Here is a 21,897-nt window from a genome sequence, read left to right on the forward strand (position 1 = left end):
GCCTGTATCCCAAATCCTATTGACTTCCCTCTCTTGGTAAAAGGGTCTTTTGGGTAAGGGTCAAATGGAGTTAAGCAGGAAAGATGAGTTAGGCCAGAACCCCTGTCTCCAGTGCTTCCAGGCCACCACAGCAGAGCTATGACCAATGTACTGTAAACCCTAGCCCCCAGAAAGTGCCACCCATGGAAGTTCCAACTAGCAGCACCCTCATGGCCTCTGATGGGTCCATGCACACTATTTAAGCATGGAGGACATTCCAGGCTGCTGTCTGTACAACCAGGTAGAACCCTGATCTGCTGCTGAGCCAGACACTGCCTTCCCTAACTGCAAGTTCCATCTCTGGTTTGACCTTTGGATTGGGCATTTGTAGTCCATAATTTCCATAAACTTATACCAGTAACTGTCAGGTGTGTATTTGTCTTTATCCCTTTTCAAAAGTTCAAAGAACTATGGACGATATTTCTAGATCTCTCTTCAGTTTATTTTGCCATTACAGTTCTGACAGACAGAATGGTCAGTTTTGAACAGTTTTAACTTCCACAGATATTTATATTGTATGAAAAAACCCATATACTAATAAAGGAAATAAGGATAACCTGCGGAATTACAGACCAGTCAGCTTAACTTCAGTACCCGGAAAGATAATGGAGCAAATAATTAATCAATCAATTTGCAAACATCTAGATAAATAATAGTCAGCATGGATTTGTCAAGAACAAACCATGTCAAACCAAACTGATAGCTTTCTTTGACAGGGTAACAAGCCTTGTAGATGGGAGGAAAGCAGTAGATGTGGTATATCTTGACTTTAGTAAGATTTTTGATATGGTCTCCCATGACATTTTCATAAACAAGGTAGGCAACCTAGATGGAGCTATTACAAGGTGGGTGTGTAACTGCTTGGAAAACCATTCCCAGAGAGTAATTATCAGTGGTTCCCAGTCAGGCTGGAAGGGCACAATGAGTGGGGTCCTGAAGAGATCAGTTCTAGGTCTGGTTCTGTTCAATATCTTCATCAATGATTTAGATAATGGCATAGACAGTACTCTTATAACATTTGCAGATTATACAAAGCTGGGAGGGGTTGCAAGTGCTTTGGAGACTAGGATTAAAATTAAAAATTATCTGGACAAATTGAAGAAATGGTCAAAAGTAAACAGGATGAAATTCAATAAGGACAAACGCAAAGAACTTCACTTATGAAGGAACAATCAGTTGCACACATATAGAATGGGAAATGACTGCCTAGGAAGGAGTAGTGAGGAAAGGGATCTGGGGGTCATAGTGGATCACAAGCTAAATATGAGTCAACATTGTAACACTGTTGCAAAAATAAAAGCAACCATCATTCTGGGATATATTAGGAGTGTTGTTAGGAAGACACAAGAAGTAATTATTTCGGTCTGCTCCATGCTGATTATGCCTCAACTTGAGAATTGTTCCAGTTCTGGGTGCCACATTTCAGGAAAGATGTGGACAAATTGGAGAACACCCAGCGAAGAGCAACAAAAATGCCTAAAGATCTAGAAAACATGACCTATGAGGGAAGATTGAAAAAAAATGGGTTTATTTAGCCTGGAGAGGAGAAGACTGAGAGGGGATATGATAACAGTTTTCAAATACCTAAAGGGTTAATACAAGGAGGAGGGTGAAAAATTGTTCTTGTTAACCTCTGAGGATAGGTCAAGAGCAATGGGCTTAAACAGCAGCAAGGGAGGTTTAAATTGGACATTAGAAAAAAACTTCCTAATTGTCAGGGTGGTTAAGTGCTGGACCAAATCGCCCAGGGAGGTTGTGGAACCTCCATCATTAGAGGTTCTTAAGAACAGGTTAGACAAACACCTGTCAGGGACGGTCTAGGTCAGGGGTCGGCAACTTTTGGCATCCGGCCCGTCAGGGTAAGCCACTGGTGGTCTGGGACAATTTGTTTACCTGGATTATCTGCAGGCATGGAGCTCCGCAGCACCCCCTGGCCACAGTTCGCCAATCCGGGCCAATGGCAGCTGCAGGAAGCAGCGGCCAGCTCAACCCTCGGCCCGCACTGCTTCTCATATTTATGCTCTTTTTTGGTTTAAGAATGAATGCCGATATTCTGCAGCGAATACTAGGCTCCATAGTAAATTCCACAGCTGCAGAATTACAGATAAATGATACGGAAGAGAATTGTGTATCATTTGTATTACAGTGACCAGGATCAGGACCCCATTGTGCTGGAGAACATGCAGCACAGAAAAAGCAATCCCTGCTCCAAAGTGTTTACAGTCTATATAGAAAGAACAATTATGTCCTGTTTATGTTGTACATTGCAAACACTGCAATCAGACATGTCCATGGCAGAGTTGTAACTGGCTCTCCTGACTCAAGTGCAGTTGCACTATGGCTGTATTTGTGGCTGAGCTGCTTGTCTTAGCCTCTAGGGGCTTTAGTTTCATTTTGATTTTTTTCACGTGTTCCTCTCACTGCTCTTTGTGACAAGCTGATCTCCACAAACTCAGTTCCTGTCAAACTCTCCAAGGTTGTTCTTCCCTTGGCCTTACTGACCCATTTGGACGCATGCACAGAAGGGGACTGAACTCATTCTTTGCTTTGCTCTCATCCCTTTGCCACTCCAGCACTTTGTGCGAGAGCATCTGAGACTGTTTTGTAAGCTGAAGAAAGCAGATGAGCTCCCAACCCTCTGGGTAAAGCAGCAGCAGCAGCAGCCTGGAAGGCTGTTGTAGAAGGCAGAAGGATTTGCAGCTGTAGGAGATACAATATGTCCTGTGAGCAGAGCCGGAAGGGGAGAGGTAAAGCATTGCAGGGGGTGAGGAAGGGGGGATGGTTCAAACTTGGCTACAATGTCAGAAAAAAACCCTTCTCTCAGTGAGGCTTGTCACTGAACATGTTCCTGCCTTACAAAGGACAATGATTTTTCTCTCTTTGGGATCTAGATATACCAAAAACTGTTTGATCCCCATTTCTATGGAGGGATGAGAACACGCATAGGTGATGATTAAAAGGTATAGCAGAGACTTATTTATAATATTGTTTGGGGGTAACTGAAACTTTCTTGAACTGATCTTGGAGGAAATGTGCATGATAGTCTCGGCTCCAGGCTACACATCCGCTGTAAGTGATAGTCACCACACAAACATATTTAATATCGAGTTACAATTGTGGTTTGATGATCAATGCACCCTTCCTAACTGGGAGAGTTAAAATGCCCCAACTGCAATGTTGGAAAACAAACAAATCTGGTATTAAGTTTTCCCACTCGCCATATCCCTTTTGTAAGTCCCAGAGCTAGGAGGTGTGAAGGGAAAAAAGACACTCCTGCTTTCTCTATAAGAGAAAGGGGAACAGCTGGCTCTGACAGTCTTAATCTCTATACATTCACCGTAATGCAGGTCCATACGGTTGTTTATTTGGAGTTGATTTGTCATGTTTTTAAACTGTCAAGTAACTTAGTTTACGAAAGGGGAATACACTAGAAATAATATACCCTAGAGAAAGTGGGGCACCCTGGGCTGAATAGTAATGGGTTCAAATTAGGCAGCTATTATTTGTTTTACCAGAGTGCCTAGAAAGTCCTAGTTATAGACCAGGACCCCACTGTGCTGTACAAAGATGGTGCCTGCGATGTTGCACTCCATGCGTTTTATGGAAATATGCTTATAAGTGTAAATATAATGGAACTGGAATATGCTTTCTGCAAAAGGTCTCCTGTAAGGTATCATAACAAAGGTTATAACCTACTGAATATATTCCCCCTATTTGTATGCATGTATCATTCTTGTATCTGAAGCTAGAAATATGAAGTATAACTCTGAGGTCCTATTGTAATGATGCAAAGTGTGGGCCATTAGTGGTGGTTTAGAATCTTGAAGGCTCCCATTGACTAGGACAATTGGTTGTAAATGGTTTATCTACCTGCAAGCTTTCCTGTGTACCTGTGGGCCAAAGCAGGAAGAATGGAGACAGTCTTCACTCTTAGGTTGTCAGCAACAAGTCAGAGACAGTTTTATTCGAGCAATTGCAAGGGAAAAACACAGCTGACACAGAGCATCTCTGCCTCAGTTTCTTTGAAATACAAACAATAACACACAAGCATTTATACTCTTTCGTGGCATGTATTATTTAAAAACATCTATATCTTATGTTTATGTTAGTTCCTGTCCATTCCAGTATTTTTCACTACTCTTCTCAAAACATCGTTATTTCAAGGCTAGTCACACTAACTCTGTTCTGCTGCTTTCCCACTTGCTTCTGACATGAGCCCTGCTTCTACAGGTCTCACGATATTAGGCTAAGACTTAGCTTAACAGTTGCTCTGTCTCTGACACTTAAATGGCTGTACTTAAACCCTCTTTTTCTTTTCCTACTCCCACATGGTCTTACAGTGACATGTGACCATGTCTGGGTGCTGGAGGCAGGTAACCTGCTGAGGTGTTTTCACTTAAAGTCTGCAGCTTTGGGGGTGTGGCCCAGACCCTGGGTCTGTGTTGCAGCAGGTTAGCATGTCTGGCTCAACAAGGCAGGGCTCTGGAGTCACAAGCTGGCAGGGAAAACAGGCTCAGAGGTAATTTCAGCACATCAGGTGACAGTCCCAAGGGCATCTCTGTGACTGTGATGGGTCTTGTTACCATCCCTAGCATGTACAAAAGTTTTTCCCAAAAAACAAGGTCTCAAATATTGACTATGGCTGGGCTAAAAAGGAGTAACATTGATGTCAGGAGTGAGAGCCAGTTTTCAAGGAGAGAAATTGTGAGCTGGTATTCCTGTTGAATCAAGATGGAAGAAATGAGAGACATACTGACAAAAGTTACAGATGTCCAAAAGAACCTAAAACAAGAGCTTTACAAAAGGAATTAAAATAAAACCTAAAGAAAGACCTAAAACTGGAGAGCGGGAGGCTTAATAAAATAAATTAAAACAAGACCAAAAACAAATGTGCCAGACTTCACAGAAGGAATTGTTACCTGCACAAATTTCTCTAACTCTTCCACACTGTAGGGACACACACACCTTTACCCAATTCCTAGGGCTTAAGGTGCAACCCTGTTAATTTATACACCCACCCTTATCCAATTCCTAGGGCTCAGGGTGCATCTTCCTGCAGGTTGGCAGGATCTTTAGCCACTGAAAGACCCTCAAACAGTAATATCCTTATCCTCTATTTATTGACAATTCCCAAACAGAATACACATACTAAGCACACAGTGTCATGCTCACCAATCCTGGTATAGGCAGGCAAGCTTCCCCTGTTGGCCAGGCAAGGTCAGTCTCTGGATCTTAGAGGCTGCACATCATGGTTGTGCAGGAGAGTCCTGGCAGCTGTTATCTTAGGCTGGGTCTTGGAGGTGAGTTCTCCTTGGGGTTCCTTGTCTCCTTTGGTCTTCTTCAGCCTTTTTCTTCCTTCCTTCTGCTTTTTTTACTTCCAATCTTCTTCCTCTCTTTATCTCCTTCTTGGACCGCAGTTTATATAATGAAACTTGAGTCTTGCCTAGCTATATCTTAACCAATTATTTTAGTATAATTTTACTAACCAGTCATAAAAAAATTACCTAACCAATCATACCCCACCACCTTAATTGATTTACACCTAACAAAAGTAATTGTACAGCAGACAGAAACAGTTACAAACCAGATAGAGATCACACAGTCAATCAATAGGAAAGTGTAATGACAATGATCATACAATGAGGATTCCACAACATTCTCTATGGATAAGCAGTTTCTTGCCAGACAGAATGGTGTTACTTAAGTTTTCTTTACCCATCTTGAGATCTGTTTCTTTATCTGGTGACGGTGGGGAGCTATCAGGGCAAAGCCCCCCCCTCACAGCCTGGTGTGACACTTTTAACACATTTTAGATGGAATGTGCGTATGTGACTCCAGGCCGACAGCTAATGGCTGCTGCTACTTCAGTCCGGCTGCAGAAGGCGGCTTTGGTTCAGGCATTCCAACATGGCTACAGAAAAGCCATATTGTTACAGAATAGAGCAACATCTCAAAGCTTCCCAGGAAGGACGGAGAGAATCTTGGTTGGGAAAGCAGTTACAAAGCGTTCCGAGCAGAACTTGAATCCCCTTTATACAACTACCTCTGGGTTGCCAAGGCGAATTGATGAGGTGACCCACAACCTGACTGTCATGAATCAGAAAGTTTTCCACAAAAACTGGGAGACCAGGAAAGCTCTGTCCCACTTGGTACTTGGTAAGGGAGACGAGCTGCAGCAAGGACTTAAGGAGCTGAAAAATCATTCAAAGAAGAAAGTCAAAGAGTCACAGAACACTGAGGAAATCAGCCACCTGGGAGTGGAATTGGGACAGAGAACTTTGGCTAAGACTAGATAGTTGTAACATCATTTGTAACCCACAATAGCCCAGATGGGAGAGGTAGATTTGTACTGTCGAGATGGGACAAAGTACTATCTTTGCTGTGGGGGGACCCCCCCCAGAAGGCTCCTTTGGTTCAGTTCATCATCTCAGCCAAAATGAGTGGCTAGGAACATGAAGAGTCGGTGAGGGATGGCAGTTATAGCAGCCCTCTGGTGGTGCTGAAGAGTTTACCCCCAGAAAAGAGATTGAGTTATCCAGATCTGATCCAAGCACAGTGCATCAGAAACTAAAGCTGATGCTGATCAATGTATGATCTGCCACTAACGAACAATACATGACCTTATCAGTGATGAAGCACTCAGTGTATCCTGCCTCACTGAGACTGGGCTGGAACAAGACCTGTTCCAGCCCACCTCAGCCTCCCCAGACACGCCATACATCACAGCCCCAGGCAGGACAGAAAGGCAGATGGCCCTGCATTCATTGTCTCTACATATATCAAATCCCAGAGAGGTGCCTCAGGTAAGACAACTTTATTCAAATTCATTCACATGGCAGTAGAAACCAGAGTCAAAGTTAACAGATTTTATGCTCATTTACAGACAACCACAGACTAAAGGATCTGACAAAGTGGGTTCCAGCCCATGAAAGCTAATGCCCAAATAAATGTGTTTGTCTTTAAGGTGCCACAGGACTCCTCATTGTTTTTGCTGAAACAGACTAACACGGCTACCCCTCTGAAACAGACTAAAGGGTTCATAAAGGAACTCATTGATATCTTGTCAGCAGTGGTGGTGAAATACCCCAGATTTTTCATCCTAGGAAACTTCAAAATGCATATTAACGAGGCCATGGTTGCCCCAGAACTCATCTCCTCCTTTTCCTCCCTAGTAGTTTTACAGGTCATTTCTGGTCCAGCCCACACAGCTGGTCGCACACTGGACTTCCTCTTACGCCTAGATATCAAGATAAAGGACATCAGAGCACAGCCAATGCCTTGGACAGACCATCACCATATTAGGGCAATGGCCAGAGACCTTCCTGGGCCTAGGCAACAAGAAAGACCAGTGGGTCCTGATTCAACCACAAGGAATCACAGATTCTAACAAGTTCCAAAGCTTGCTAGATAACAACAGCACACAACCCACAGGACAAGTTATCAAGGATTTGGTGAATCATCATCATTCTATGCTAGCCTAGACCATTGACCTGTTGGCCCCCAAATAGCCCCTCCCTCCCCATTGCCACACACCATGACATCCTTCTCCAAATGAAGAGGGGGTGGAAACTCAAGCACCACTGGCAGAAAATGAAGGCAGGTGCAGACAGGATGAAACATAACGAATTCCTACAAACCTATGCTGAGGCTGTAATGGAGGATGTCTGCACTTTATGCTGGGGGTGTAGTTCCCAGCTCAAGGAGACAGACCTGTGCTATCTCAAATGTGAGCTGCCCTGAGATGTGTGCCTATGGCCTTGGATAGGTATGTACTCAGGGTGAATGTCCCCTCCTTCGGTTTGCGCTGCCATGGCTACACTCTATTTTTAGCACACTAGCTCAATCAGAGTGAGCGCTGGTCTGTCTCCTCAAGCCCAGGGAATCACACTCCCAGCTCAAAGTGTAGACAAACCAGACATTACAGACCATGAGAAACTTCCCATCAGCCTCCATTGAGGCTGCCAATCTTTCCCCTAGGAGCTATCCAGGGTGGTAAATTGTTTCATCACTCCTGGTTGCTTGCAACTTGCACCAGAACTGAACACTGCCAAGAACTATCATCCTATTGTTCTAAAACCAGAAATCCAACTGTGCTAAAATGATTACACACCTTCAGGAAGCCTTCTCAGACCTTCAGGAAGCCTGGATTCCCTCCACCTCCTCCCACCAACCAGCAGCCCACCTGCACTCCCAGAGTTCAACACATTCACTCATCAAGAAGTTCTGCACATCCTAAAGGAATCTCAACCCAGGCCCTTCCTGGCTTGTGAAAGTCAAGAACAACTGGTGCCACTCCTGACCAACCTAGCCAATGTCACGTTCAGTGGAGAGGACCTTCCCTTCCTGAGCAAACTCATAGAGAAGCTAGCCAAAGGCCAATGACAAGCTCATCTAATTATGCCAGGTCTGGAATGCTAGCTTCAAACTGGATTCAGTCCAGGACATAGGTCTGAAACTGTTCTTAGTGGCACTGGTGGGTGATCTCCTGCTGTCAATGGATAGAGGACAGACATCCATTCTCATCCTTCTGGACTTCTCTGCAGCATTCTGTACTGTTGACCATGAGATACTGTTCTTTTGCCATGATGAGGTGGCAGGGGACCAAGGTAATGTGCTAAAATGGTTTGAGAGTATTGACTAAAAGGTGTAGCCAATTGTTAGACTACAACTCACGGTTTGTTCTTAAAAATGCAAATAGCTGAACTCAGCCAAATGTATTGTCTGAAGACAAAACAGTACAGTACAAAAAGGAGACGTACATATCCTGCTTTTTTTTATTTGCCTCTGTTTTCACTAACAAGGTCAGCTCCCAGACTGCTGCGCTGGGCATCACAAAATGCGGAAGAGATGGCCAGCCCTCTGTGGAGATAGAGGCGGTTAGGGACTATTTAGAAAAGCTGGACGTGCACAAGTCCATGGGGCCGGACGAGTTGCATCCGAGAGTGCTGAAGGAATTGGCGGCTGTGATTGCAGAGCCACTGGCCATTATCTTTGAAAACTCGTGGCGAACCGGGGAAGTCCCGGATGACTGGAAAAAGGCTAATGTAGTGCCAATCTTTAAAAAAGGGAAGAAGGAAGATCCTGGGAACTACAGGCCAGTCAGCCTCACCTCAGTCCCTGGAAAAATCATGGAGCAGGTCCTCAAAGAATCAATCCTGAAGCACTTGCATGAGAGGAAAGTGATCAGGAACAGCCAGCATGGATTCACCAAGGGAAGGTCATGCCTGACTAATCTAATCGCCTTTTATGATGAGATTACTGGTTCTGTGGATGAAGGGAAAGCAGTGGATGTATTGTTTCTTGACTTTAGCAAAGCTTTTGACACGGTCTCCCATAGTATTCTTGTCAGCAAGTTAAGGAAGTATGGGCTGGATGAATGCACTATAAGGTGGGTAGAAAGCTGGCTAAATTGTCGGGCTCAACGGGTAGTGATCAATGGCTCTGTGTCTAGTTGGCAGCCGGTATCAAGTGGAGTACCCCAAGGGTCGGTCCTGGGGCCGGTTTTATTCAATATCTTCATAAATGATCTGGAGGATGGTGTGGATTGCACTCTCAGCAAATTTGCGGATGATACTAAACTGGGAGGAGTGGTAGATACGCTGGAGGGGAGGGATAGGATACAGAAGGACCTAGACCAATTGGAAGATTGGGCCAAAAGGAATCTGATGAGGTTCAATAAGGATAAGTGCAGGGTCCTGCACTTAGGACGGAAGAACCCAATGCACAGCTACAGACTAGGGACCGAATGGCTAGGCAGCAGTTCTGCAGAAAAGGACCTAGGGGTGACAGTGGACGAGAAGCTGGATATGAGTCAGCAGTGTGCCCTTGTTGCCAAGAAGGCCAATGGCATTTTGGGATGTATAAGTAGGGGCATAGTGAGCAGATCGAGGGACGTGATCGTTCCCCTCTATTCGACATTGGTGAGGCCTCATCTGGAGTACTGTGTCCAGTTTTGGGCCCCACACTACAAGAAGGATGTGGATAAATTGGAGAGAGTCCAGCGAAGGGCAACAAAAATGATTAGGGGACTGGAACACATGAGTTATGAGGAGAGGCTGAGGGAGCTGGGATTGTTTAGCCTGCAGAAGAGAAGAATGAGGGGGGATTTGATAGCTGCTTTCAACTACCTGAAAGGGGGTTCCAAAGAGGATGGCTCTAGACTGTTCTCAATGGTAGCAGATGACAGAACGAGGAGTAATGGTCTCAAGTTGCAGTGGGGGAGGTTTAGATTGGATATTAGGAAAAACTTTTTCACTAAGAGGGTGGTGAAACACTGGAATGCGTTACCTAGGGAGGTGGTAGAATCTCCTTCCTTCGAGGTTTTTAAGGTCAGGCTTGACAAAGCCCTGGCTGGGATGATTTAACTGGGAATTGGTCCTGCTTTGAGCAGGGGGTTGGACTAGATGACCTTCTGGGGTCCCTTCCAACCCTGATATTCTATGATTCTATGATTCTATGATATCCTCCGTCCAGGAATCAATTCTTATCTCGCAGCATTTTCATCTTACCCAGAGCTTGTAATTCAAGCATATGCACTTCAGCTCATAGTGTTTATAGTCTGATTTTTACAAGTTTTTACAAAACTTTTTACATGTTACATAAAGGTTAAGTTTAACCAACTAGTTTGTGCCAGCTTTGTCCTTGGTACCTCCCTATATTCTCCCATCTCATATTTTGAGTACTCATACCAAGTGTGGGGGGATATTGATATGGGTGAACAGAATTGTAGGAAAAGCAGAACATATATATAGTTAACATAACTTCGCAACACATTACAGATATAGATATAGATATATATACATCCAATGAGTAGTAATGAGAAATGGCACCTCCACCCCTTGATTCCTCACTTGTGGAATCCCTGATGGGATCAGTTCTCTCTCTTGTCCTTTTGAACATCCACCTGAAGCCTTTAAGTGAACTGGTCAAATGAAATGGGCTAAAGTGCCACCAACATGCAAATGCCACACAGCTCTAGCTATCCTTTGCATGCTGAACTCAAGCAAGACAGAGATGACCTTGGTGAGCAGAGGACTGCATTTTGAAGAGTTTGAAGTCATGGCGAAGCCTCCTTTGGTTGAAGGTTCACACCACAATTGGTCGGTTCAATCTGTAGTTTAGGAGCTGTCAGGATTCCCTCCCCACTCTGAACTCTGGGGTACAGATGTGGGGACCCTCTTGGAAGACCCCCTAAACTTATGTTCTACCAGCTTAGGTTAAAAGTTCCCCAAGGTACAATTCCTTTCCTTGTCTTTGAATGGTATTACTGCCACCACCAAGTGATTTACAAAAATTCAGGAAAAGGGTGACTTAGAGGCCCTGTTCCCCCAAAATATTCCCCCAAACCCCTTCACCTCCTTTCCTGGGAAGGCTTGAGAATAATATACCAACCAATTGGTTACAATGTGAGCACAGACCACTCCATCAGGTTCTTTGAAGAATAATTTTATTTATAAAAAAGTAGAGAATCACACCTGCAAAATCAGGATGGAAGGTAACTTTACAGGGTAATAAAAAGATTTAAAACACAGAGGATTCCCCTCTAGGCTCAGCTTCAAAGTTACAAAAAAAAAAGGAATAAAACTCCCTCTAAGCATAGGAAAAATTCACAAGCTAAAACAAAAGATAATCTAACACATTTCCTTGCCCTTGCTTACCATGTCTGTAAGCTTAGATTCTCATTTCAGGTAAGTTTTCAGGAGATGTTTTTTCCTGCCTGGTCTCTCTCTCCGTTTAGAGAGGGAACAACAAAGAGAGCACAAACACCCCCCCCCCGCCATTTGAAAGTATCTTCTTACCTTATTGGTCCTTTTGTTCAGGTGCCAACAAGGTTATTTGAGCTTCTTAACCCCTTACAGGTAAGAATTTAGTACAGCTGCTCAGGAGGGATTGTATGCGCCCCTTAGCTGTATGTTTATGACAGGAGCACTCATAGATTTCTTGTTAATGCTAAGCTCTCACATAGCAGCATCTGTAAGTAATGCTGTCATCTCCAATAAACTAGGAGCAGTGGCAGAGCCAGGTTTTGGAACAAGGAGGGAGATGAGTCACTGGTCGTAGGCTGGAGAGTGAGATCACCTGCACTCCCCCAGCAGCAGCGGCTCCAGCCCATGCAGGGGGGAGTCTGGCTTCCCACTTCTGGCATTGTGGCTTGGTGCACAGAGTCATGGTGCTATTCAGATTTCGCCTGGCCTCCCCCCTATCATGACAGAGGGACAGCCAGGCCAAATATGCGTGGTTGGCATTATGATATAGTGAATGGGTTCACAGCACCATGTGACCCTGTGCTCCATGTTGCAATGCCTGGAGGGAGAGAAAGGCCCAACCACAGGAGCTACCATTGCTGTGTGAGGGTGGGGTGGGCTTGCTTTCTGCCCCTGTGTGAAAATTCATGCCATATACCTTGAACAAGCATGACACATACACCTAAAGGCGGCCGGGGGAGTGGGAGGGTTGCTTTCCCACCCCATATTAGCTTTACCATTGTCTAGGAGACTTCGTCCCATCCTGGCAGACAATCACCTGACCTCAGTCGTTCAAGCTTTCATAGAGTCTAAGAATCATAGGACTGGAAGGGACCTTGAGAGGTCATCTAGTCCAGTCTCCTGCACTCAGGGCAGGACTACGTATTATCTAGACCATTCCTGACAGGGGTTTGTCTAACCGACTATTAAAAATCTCTTATGATGGAGTTTCCATAATCTCCGTAGGCATTTTATTCCACTGCTTAACCACCCTGACAGTTAGCAGGTTTTTTCCTAATATCCAACCTAAACCTGCCTTGCTGCTATTTAAGCCCATTGCTTCTCCTCCTACCCTCATAAGTTAAGAAGAACATTTTTTCTGCCTCCTCCTGGTAACAACCTTACTTGAAAACTGTTATCATGTCCCCTCTCAGACTTCTCTTCTCCAGTTTTAAACAAACCCATTTTTTTTCAATCTACCCTCATAGATCATGTTTTCTAGACCTTTCATCATTTTTATTGCTCTTCTCTGGACTTTCTCCAACTTGTCCACATCTTTCCTGAAATGTGGCACCCAGAACTGGACACAATACTCGAGTTGAGGCCTAATCAGTGCGGAGAAGAGCAGAAGAATCAATTCTTGTGTCTTGCTTACAACACTCCTGCTAATACATCCCAGAATGATGTTTACTTTTTGTGAACTGTGTTACACTGTTGACTCATATTTAGCTGGTGGTTCACTATGACCCCCAGATCCCTTTCCGCAGTACTCCTTCCTAGGCAGTCACTTCCCATTTTGTGTGTGTGCATCTGATTGTTCCTTCCAAAGTGGAGTACTTATTGAATTTAATTCTATTTCATTCAGACCTTTTCTCCAGTTTGTCCAGATCATTTTGAATTTTATCCTATCCTTCAAAGCACTGACAACCCTTTCATTTTGGTATCTTTTGCAAACTTTATGAGTGTACTCTCTATGACAATATCCAAATAACTGATGAAGATATATGAATAGAACCAGACCCAGAACTGATCCCTGCAGGACCCCACTCAAAGGCCCTTCCAGCTTGACTGTGAACCACTGATAAATACTCTCTGGGAACAGTTTTCCAACTAGTTATGCACTCACTTTATAGTAGCTCCATCTAGGTTGTATTTCCCTAGTTTATTTATCAGAAAGTTATGTGAGACAGTATCAAAAGCCTTACTAAAGTCAAGATATACCACATCTACCACCTCTGCCTGGGCCCTTACCCTTGACTGGGAGGATCGGAGACAACACCACCTGCACCCCCCAGGTCTATTATCCTTACTCCCATCACCTCTCAGCTGGATTACAGCAATGTGATATACCTGGGCATGAAACCTTCAGCACTTAGGAAATGCCAATCAGTACAGAATGCTGCAGTGCATCTCCTCAGCAACATGGGCTACTGTAAGCACATCACACCTGCCCTCTGCTCTCTCCACAGAATATTGAATCAAGTTCAAGATCTCAGTCCTTCTCTTCAAGGTGTTCCATAGCTTGGCCCCAGGGCATAGAACATGTAAAGGAGCCTCTAGCTCTGGGATGAAGACTATGGTCAAACAGCTTTGCTCCTCTGGCACAATGGAACTCTCTACAATAAGGAAAAACATGTGTGCAGTAGACAGAACTTTCTGGGAGGCTGGTCTCAGATAGTAAATGAACTCCCTCAGGAGGTAAGGACCATCGCAAACCTCACCAGTCGAAATCCATCCTCTTTGGAACCCCCTTTCAGGTAGCTGAACGCAGCTATCAAATCCCCCCTCAGCTATCAAATCCCCCCTCATTCTTCTCTTCTGCAGACTAAATAATCCCAGTTCCCTCAGCCTCTCCTCATAAGTCATGTGCTCCAGCCCCCTAATCATTTTTGTTGCCCTCCACTGGACTCTTTCCAATTTATCCACATACTTCTTGTGGTGTGGGGCCCAAAACTGGACACAGTACTCCAGATGAGGCCTCACCAATGCCAAATAGAGGGGAATGATCATGTCCCTCAATCTGCTGGAAATGCCCCTTCTTATACAACCCAAAATGCCACTGGCCTTCTTGGCAACAAGGGCACACTGTTGACTCATATCCAGCTTCTCATCCACTGTAACCCCTAGGTCCTTTTCTGCAGAACTGCTGCCTAGCCATTTGGTCCCTATCTGTAGCAGTGCATTGGGTTCTTCCGTCCTAAGTGCAGGACTGGAATGCGTTACCTAGGGAGGTGGTAGAATCTCCTTCCTTAGAAGTTTTTACGGTCAGGCTTGACAAAGCCCTGGCTGGGATGATTTAGTTGGGATTGGTCCTGCTCTGGGCAGGGGGTTGGACTAGATGACCTCCAGAGGTCCCTTCCAATTCTATGATTCTATGACTCTGCACTTGTTTTTGTTGAACCTCATCAGATTTCTTTTGGCCCAATCCTCTAAATTGTCTAGTCCCTCTGTATCCTATCCCTGCCCTCCAGCATATCTACCTCTCCTCCCAGTATATTGTCATCTGCAAACTTACTGAGGGTACAATCCACGCCATCCTCCAGATCATTTATGAAGATATTGAACAAAACCGGCCCCAGGACCGACCCTTGGGGCACTCCGCTTGATACTGGCTGCCAACTAGTCATGGAGCCATTGATCACTACCCATTCAGCCCGACGATCTAGCCAGCTTTCTATTCACCTTATAGTCCATTCATCCAGCCCATACTTCTTTAAGTTGCTCACAGGAATTTGGTAATTTTAAAATCAAGGTTGGATGTTTTTCTAAAAGATCTGTGGTAAGGAATTATTTTGGGAGGATTCTATGGCCTGTGTTACACAGTGGTCTGATGGGGTATATGGTTCCACACTGGAACTGAAGGAGTTAAGGAGAAGTTCTGGGCACAGGTGACTCTGCCCCCACCACCTGTACAATCTGCTCCTGCTGGAGGAGGAGCATAAAAAGGAGCCAGACAGCTCAGAAGTAGACAGACCTATCCTTATGTTACCCGGGGTTCTTTCAACCTAAAGCTCTTGGTAACTTTTACTCTGTGCGAGGTGGTGTCAGGAAATAAATCAGGGGAGACACGGCCGTCCGACCAGTCGATGGCTGGCACAAACAGGACAACACAAGAGTGCTTTCACTTAAAGCTAAACTTTACTTAGTCTCAAGCCCCATACACACGTCCGCAAGAGGTTAGTAAAACACCCACAACCCTTGATAATTACCAAAGCTGAGTGTGGCTCTCGAGTGGCACAGCGGCAGCCTGTCTGCCGCTGGGGAACACAAGATGCATCCAGAGGGAGAGTCCAGTCCTGAAGAGTCCCCCCGACCTCAAACTTTTTCCCCTTATTTATACATTAGTAATAGAATGATATGTCCCTTAAAGCAAAGTTGTTAAGTAAGCAGTTTCAATAGTCAAGCAAGAGGTTCCTTCTGATTATCGATTAACCAGGTGTGGGGTTTTCCAGAGTTTGCAGCCTTGAGGCCCCAATAGACATTCCTGGGGCACATCCTGCTCTTCGAAAATGCATGTATCAGCCACTTCCACACAATTCGTATCAGGAAGGAGGCGGGGTCAAGCTGCCCTTTCTGTGGCACCCCCTCCTGCCTTGGTTAAGCCAAGCCTGCTGACTTGGCTAATTTACAGCCTGCTGACTTGGCTGCTTTTAGCAATAAGCCATAGTGGTTTCAGGCACTTTACTGGTTTGCCAAAGTCTCCCCGTACACTGAGAGCTCCATGGGGGAACTGCAGAAGCTTTCACTCTCAGGAAGAGGCTACCAGCTGAGCCCAGCTGGATTTCTCCTCTCTTATGTTGAACTTTGAGTCTTTTAGGGGAGGCAAATGGTAGGAAGTGGCCAAAGGAGGCACCCTTGAGGTGCTCCAGGGTCCTTGATACTGTTGCCTCTCATAGGGCCCTGGGTTGGAGCCCATTGAAGAGAGAGGGCCCAGGTCCTTATCACAGGGAAGGGAGGTTTATGCCCTTGGAAGCAGCCCTCTCAGAAGTAAGGAGAGAGTAGAGACATTCAAAGCCCCGAAGCAAGGGGGGGATGTAAGTCCACCTATAGGGGTCAGGAGGTGGACTTACATCCTCATCACAGGTAGGGCCTTGGGACTCTATATTTTTTTGAACTCTGTTACTCCAGAAAGGGGCATGAATTGGTGACCCAATTGGAGGGTATGTCAGCAAGAGTTGTTGTTGAAGATGAGGTTTGTGGGGAGTGGAGGCCCAGTGACCTAACCACTAGGTGACACCACTGGTAAACCCAGCCCTCTACCTGTCAGAAGGGGTCAGATTAGATGATCACAATGGTCCCTTCTGGCCTTGGAATCTATGAATCTCTAGCAGGAGACCTTTTCATTTGGGCTAATGTGTCTTTCTGTCTCCCTTTTTTGTACCTTTTTGCCATCATCATTTCCTGTTACATGTGCTTAGAATATTGTATATACTTTTATCCAATTTCTCATCATTAGGCTCACAAATGGGGTGGGTCTATCAGTCCGCAAGTCTTACAGCAGCCGCCCCTAACACAGGGAGGGCCCTTTGCAGCAGTATCTCGAGCACCAAGGGAGTGCATTGCTGTCGGTGAGCTGGGGCCTCTGCCTGACACAGATGCTGGCAATCAGTATTTGCTGGTAGCGACAGATACTTCACAAAATGGCCTGAGGCTTATCCAATGTGCAATCCAGAGGCTGTGACGGTAGCAGGGGTTCTAGTGAATGAATTCTTCACCAGATCTGGGGTCCCAAGTGAGTTGCACAGGAATCTAGGGGCAGATTAAGGTTCCGTGGGGCCCTGGGCCAGAGCAAGTGGGGGACCCCTCCCCACACCTGCTGCCCACTGTCCCACCCCTATTCTGCCCCTTCCACCTGCAGCCCTGCTCAGGGCCTCACACCGTTCTCTCCCTTCCCCGACGGCCCCGCCCTTGTTCTACCCACGGTCCTGCCCCATTCTGCCCCCGCACACTGCAGCCCCCCGTTTGCTCCCTGGGGCTGCAGCAGGGAGTGACAGTTTCCCCAGCCCTAAGGCTGAGGCAAGGAGCTAGAGCTCCTCTAGTCTCATGGCTGCAGATGGGGTCCCGGTGCTGGGGCATCCCCTGCTGTCTGGAGCTTCTGCCAGGGAGCATAGCGGAGTCAGGGAGCAGGGGCTTCCCCTGCCCCACCCTGCCTGCCCAGCGCTCCTGCCAGGGAGCAGAGCGGGGTTGGGGCACATGGGCTTCCCCCACTCCATCCAGCACTGCTTCCAGGGAGTAGGGGCAGGGCGCGAAGACTTCCCCTGACCTGCCCTGGCGCTTGTCTCCTGGGGGTGGGGTGCCCATTTTTCCGGGCCCCCTAATTGGATGGGGCCCAGGGGCCCATTGGCTAATCCGCCACTGCATGGATCAAAGGAGAAACTGTGACTCCAAAGTGTTTCAGCAGGTTTGTGAGACTCTAAGGATCCCCAACTCACCCCACCCCAGCACACACACAGTCTGTTGGGGGGTGAGGGGGGGAAGGTTCAATAGGATGCTGTGGGCTCAGCTGGCTACTGTTGAACAACACACCAAATGGATGGAGACCAGCATGTCCCATTCCTTGTGATGCCTGATAGAACAGCAGGCTATGAGAGTTTGAAGTGTACCCCAGAACTCCTCATGTTTGGGCAGGAGCTCAGCACCCCAGCAAACCTCTAGAATGGAGTCCCTGAAGAGGAACAGAGGGATTTGAACCATCTGGACTATGTAGAAACCCTACACCTACAACCCAGAATAGAAAGAGTTCATAACTTTGCTAGAGCAAATGTGAGGGCAGCCTCTGACAAACTGAAAAAAAACTCTGTAATTGAAGGTCATGTGGGGAGATGTTTAAGGGGGGATCCAGTTCCACAATCTTAGCAGAGTGAATATTAGGAGCCCTCAGCTGCACAAACCTTGGGAGGCACCCTACACAGTACTAACACAAATAAATTAAGTGGCGTTCAGAATACAGTTGGAACCCAGGCCTAAGCTTAAAGTTATCCATGAGGAACATCTGCGAAGACATCACGGGGACAGAATGTCAGGATGGTTGCCCACCAGAACCTCAGAATGTAACTGTGGAAGCTGAGGCTGGAAGAGTTGTGATAGTAATGAGTTCCCCATTAGAATAGAATAGAATGGACAGGGCCTATCCCAGACAGCAGATTTCACAGGAACAACAGACAGAGCTCAAGGTTCACTGGAAGAGGCCCCTACTGGGTGGCTGAAAGGAAATCAGGTAGAGACATAAAAGGGGTTCTCCAAGAAGATTTGTGTTTCATGTGAAAACATCCCAACAAAAAACACCATGTAAATAGTTAAACTTGCATCATTTGTACATGATGTACGTTTGTACTTTTCTTTTCGTTTGGGTTGAGTCATACAGGGTGTCACCATTTTGAACTCCATTAGGAGCAAGAGAGTTGAGCTGAAGTATGCATTAACAGTTATCCTCACAGCTGCAGTCTCTCCATTGTTACCTTATTACCTGTGCAATGATGTTCTGAATCTCATTTTTTTCCCACAGATTCACATACTGATGGTCAAGACCCTGGAGGACGTGAACTGAGAATTGTCCTCGTTGGTAAAAGTGGAGCTGGGAAAAGTGCGACAGGAAACACCATCCTTGGCGAGAGAAAGTTTGAGTCCAAGCTCATGGTAAAAAAGTCAGTAACTGAGACTTGTGCTAAAGAGAGGGTAACATGGGATGGGAGGGAGGTTGTGGTTATCGATACTCCTGATATTTTTGATACAAAGGCCCCTGATGAAGCATCTGCCTGTGAGATCGCTCGCTGTATCATGCTCTCCTGCCCAGGCCCCCATGCTCTGGTGCTGGTTACACAGCTGGGCTGTTACACTGAAGATGATACGGCAGCAGTCAGTCGAATACGAGAGATTTTTGGGGCTGAAGCAATGAGGTACATGGTTGTCTTATTCACCCGGAAAGAAGACTTAGAAGGTGACTTACTGAATGATTATATAAGAGACTTGGATAACCAAGATCTTCGGAAGTTGATTAATGTTTGTGGGAACCGATGCTGCGCTTTGAACAATAAAGCAACTGGCACAGAAAGGGATGAGCAGATTAATGAACTGAGGAAAGTGATTGAGGAAATGGTGCAGGGGAATGGAGGCCGATCTTACAGCAATGAGATGTACAAATATGCCAAAGAGAAGACTGAACAACAGGAGAGGGAATTTGAGAAAATATACAGAGAACTAGAGGAAGAAAAGGTAAAAGATATAATAGATCACTTCAAGGAGAAATATAAAAATATAAAGGAAGGCTTAAAGTCAAGGCCAGAGGAAATAAAGGAAATACATCTAAGACTAGGCGAGACTGTATATCAAGCTTTAGAAACGCTGTCAGAAGCTCAAAGAGCCAGAGAGGCAGAACAGGAAGAAAACCTGCTGAAAGAAATACAGAAGTACTACAAGGAAAAGGGAAAACAAGGGAAGAAGGAAGCAATGACGGTAATGAGATTACCTCTGTGTTTGCATATTTAAGTATACTTACTCCTGTGCAAGTGGGACCTAAACAAAGTTCTGCGGTATTTAGGGGAATCTGGACTAGTGAGGGGCTGAGTACTGAGGGGTCTGGCACCTTGCCAAAGGCACTCAGCCCTTCAGCAGATTGAAATCCCAGGACTGTAATTATGACACTGATCACCTTAAGAAAGTGATTTGAAACCGACTAATGAAAAAGGCTATATGAGAGCGAGGTATTTATTAATTATAAATTATAAATTAATTATAAATAATTGGATTATGTTTTAATTATTAGTATAACGGTAAGTTCCTGGCCTACCTTCTTCTCCTCCGGCAGCTGTACCACCCCAAGTCCTGCCCCCGGTAACGTGGGGTGGGGAGGGGAGGGGAAGAGCATGGGGACCCCAGGCTGGGGGTGGGGCAGAGTCACATGGAGGGTCACGTGGGGAGGTCATGTGCCCCCCTTAGTCCCTCCCCATACCGGGGACAAATAAAAGTTACTTGCACCGCTGGCGGTGGAGCTTGGGGCTTGCGATGACTGGGGTTTGTGGGACCTTCCTGCTTCCTGTTCCTGTTGGTTTCCTGGTTTCTGCTCCCTGAACTCAGTGTTGCTGTTCGTGCTGTGGAAAGGTGGTGTGGGTGCGTAGCGTTCGGTGTGCACAGCCAGGCAGGCCCTGGGGCTACAAACCTGCTCTTCAGACTGTTACGTTCTATTCAGACTCTTGCTGACCTCCCTGGTTCATGGCTGTTGCGTGTTTTGACTGATAACTACATGCGTATCCTGCAATAGGTGCTTCTGGTCTGCAACCCATGCTGCCTGCATGTCCTTTGGCTGTTGACTGGCAATATTTTATTCAGAACTTTGGAACTATGTGCCAGTCATGCAACCCTCTGCTGGTGCTTGGTTACCCTTGCTGCAGAACTGCTTAGGCTGTGGTGGCACTGATTTTCTTGATGGACTCCCGGACTCCACGTCCTCCATTCATGCCCCCGTGCAGAGCCTCGGTGAGGATTTAGCACTGGCTCTTCTGGTCTGTTAAAAAGGAAAACTTGTTTTTGAAGCTCACCAGCAGCCCAGTGAAACTATACATGAGTTTGCATGTTGTTTGCATTGGTTGGCCCAGGACTGTGAATTTGGGCGCATGATGATGATCATGCTCAGGGATATTTTTGTGACTGGTGTAGCCAATGAGTGCCTGGGTGAACGGTTACTGGCTGAAGGTGCTAGAATTGCTAACTTTTGATTCTGTGTTTGCTAAGAGTGGCGCATTTGAGAGGGCTTGGGCTGAAAGGGGTTCTGTGTCTCAAACTGCTGCTAATTTTGTGTCTATGCTTAAACCATCAGCTGCTCCTCCTAGTTGTGTTGACTAGGGTAATACGACACTGTCTACTCCCACTCCGTGGCCGCAGCAGCAAACGTTGCCAGCTCCTCACTGTTTCCGCTGTGTTAGTACTGGCCACTTGTCCAATTTCCCTGCCTGCCCAGCTAGAATTGCTGTGTGCTGGGCTTGGGGGTAGGGAGGGCACGTCACGTGAGTGTGCCACAGTGCACTGGTTCGCGACGTGCGGCAGCCTGAAGTCTATGTGGAGCCACATGACACCACCTTTACCAGGACCCCAATGGTTCCTATAGTATGATCTTCTCATGCAACAGGGTGCTGGAGATGGTATCTCATATGGTAGGAAGTAATGGTAAACTACTGACGTCTACAGTGGATACAGGTGCTGAAGTTAACGTTCTTCCATCGGAGTCAATTCACAATCTGGACATTTGCTCAGCTGCAGTGATTATAAAAGCTTGCGGTTGGTATGCCTTGCAGACAGAGCATACAACTGCACCCACTATGCTCGATAACGGCATAGCCTTGACAACAAAGTTTTACATTGTTAAAGGTGGTGCTGTGAATTCTGTTCCATTATTGTCCTA

General features: G+C 46.0%; 1 protein-coding gene across 1 annotated transcript in view; it reads left to right on the forward strand.

Annotated features, from left to right (window-relative positions):
• Nucleotides 1–2,520: 2,520 nt before the first annotated feature.
• The window catches only part of LOC311515923 (GTPase IMAP family member 8-like), a 38,648-nt gene continuing 19,271 nt past the window's right edge, over nt 2,521–21,897 (forward strand). The window contains exons 1-2 of the mRNA XM_084619436.1: nt 2,521–2,786; nt 19,009–19,955. Of these exons, the coding sequence (XP_084475562.1) occupies nt 2,756–2,786; nt 19,009–19,955 (978 nt within the window). The 5' untranslated portion in view covers nt 2,521–2,755. The remainder of the gene's footprint in view (nt 2,787–19,008; nt 19,956–21,897) is intronic.

Source organism: Lepidochelys olivacea, assembly GCF_965140295.1.
Source record: "Lepidochelys olivacea isolate rLepOli2 genome assembly, chromosome: 2".
NCBI classification, from domain to species: Eukaryota; Metazoa; Chordata; order Testudines; family Cheloniidae; genus Lepidochelys; species Lepidochelys olivacea.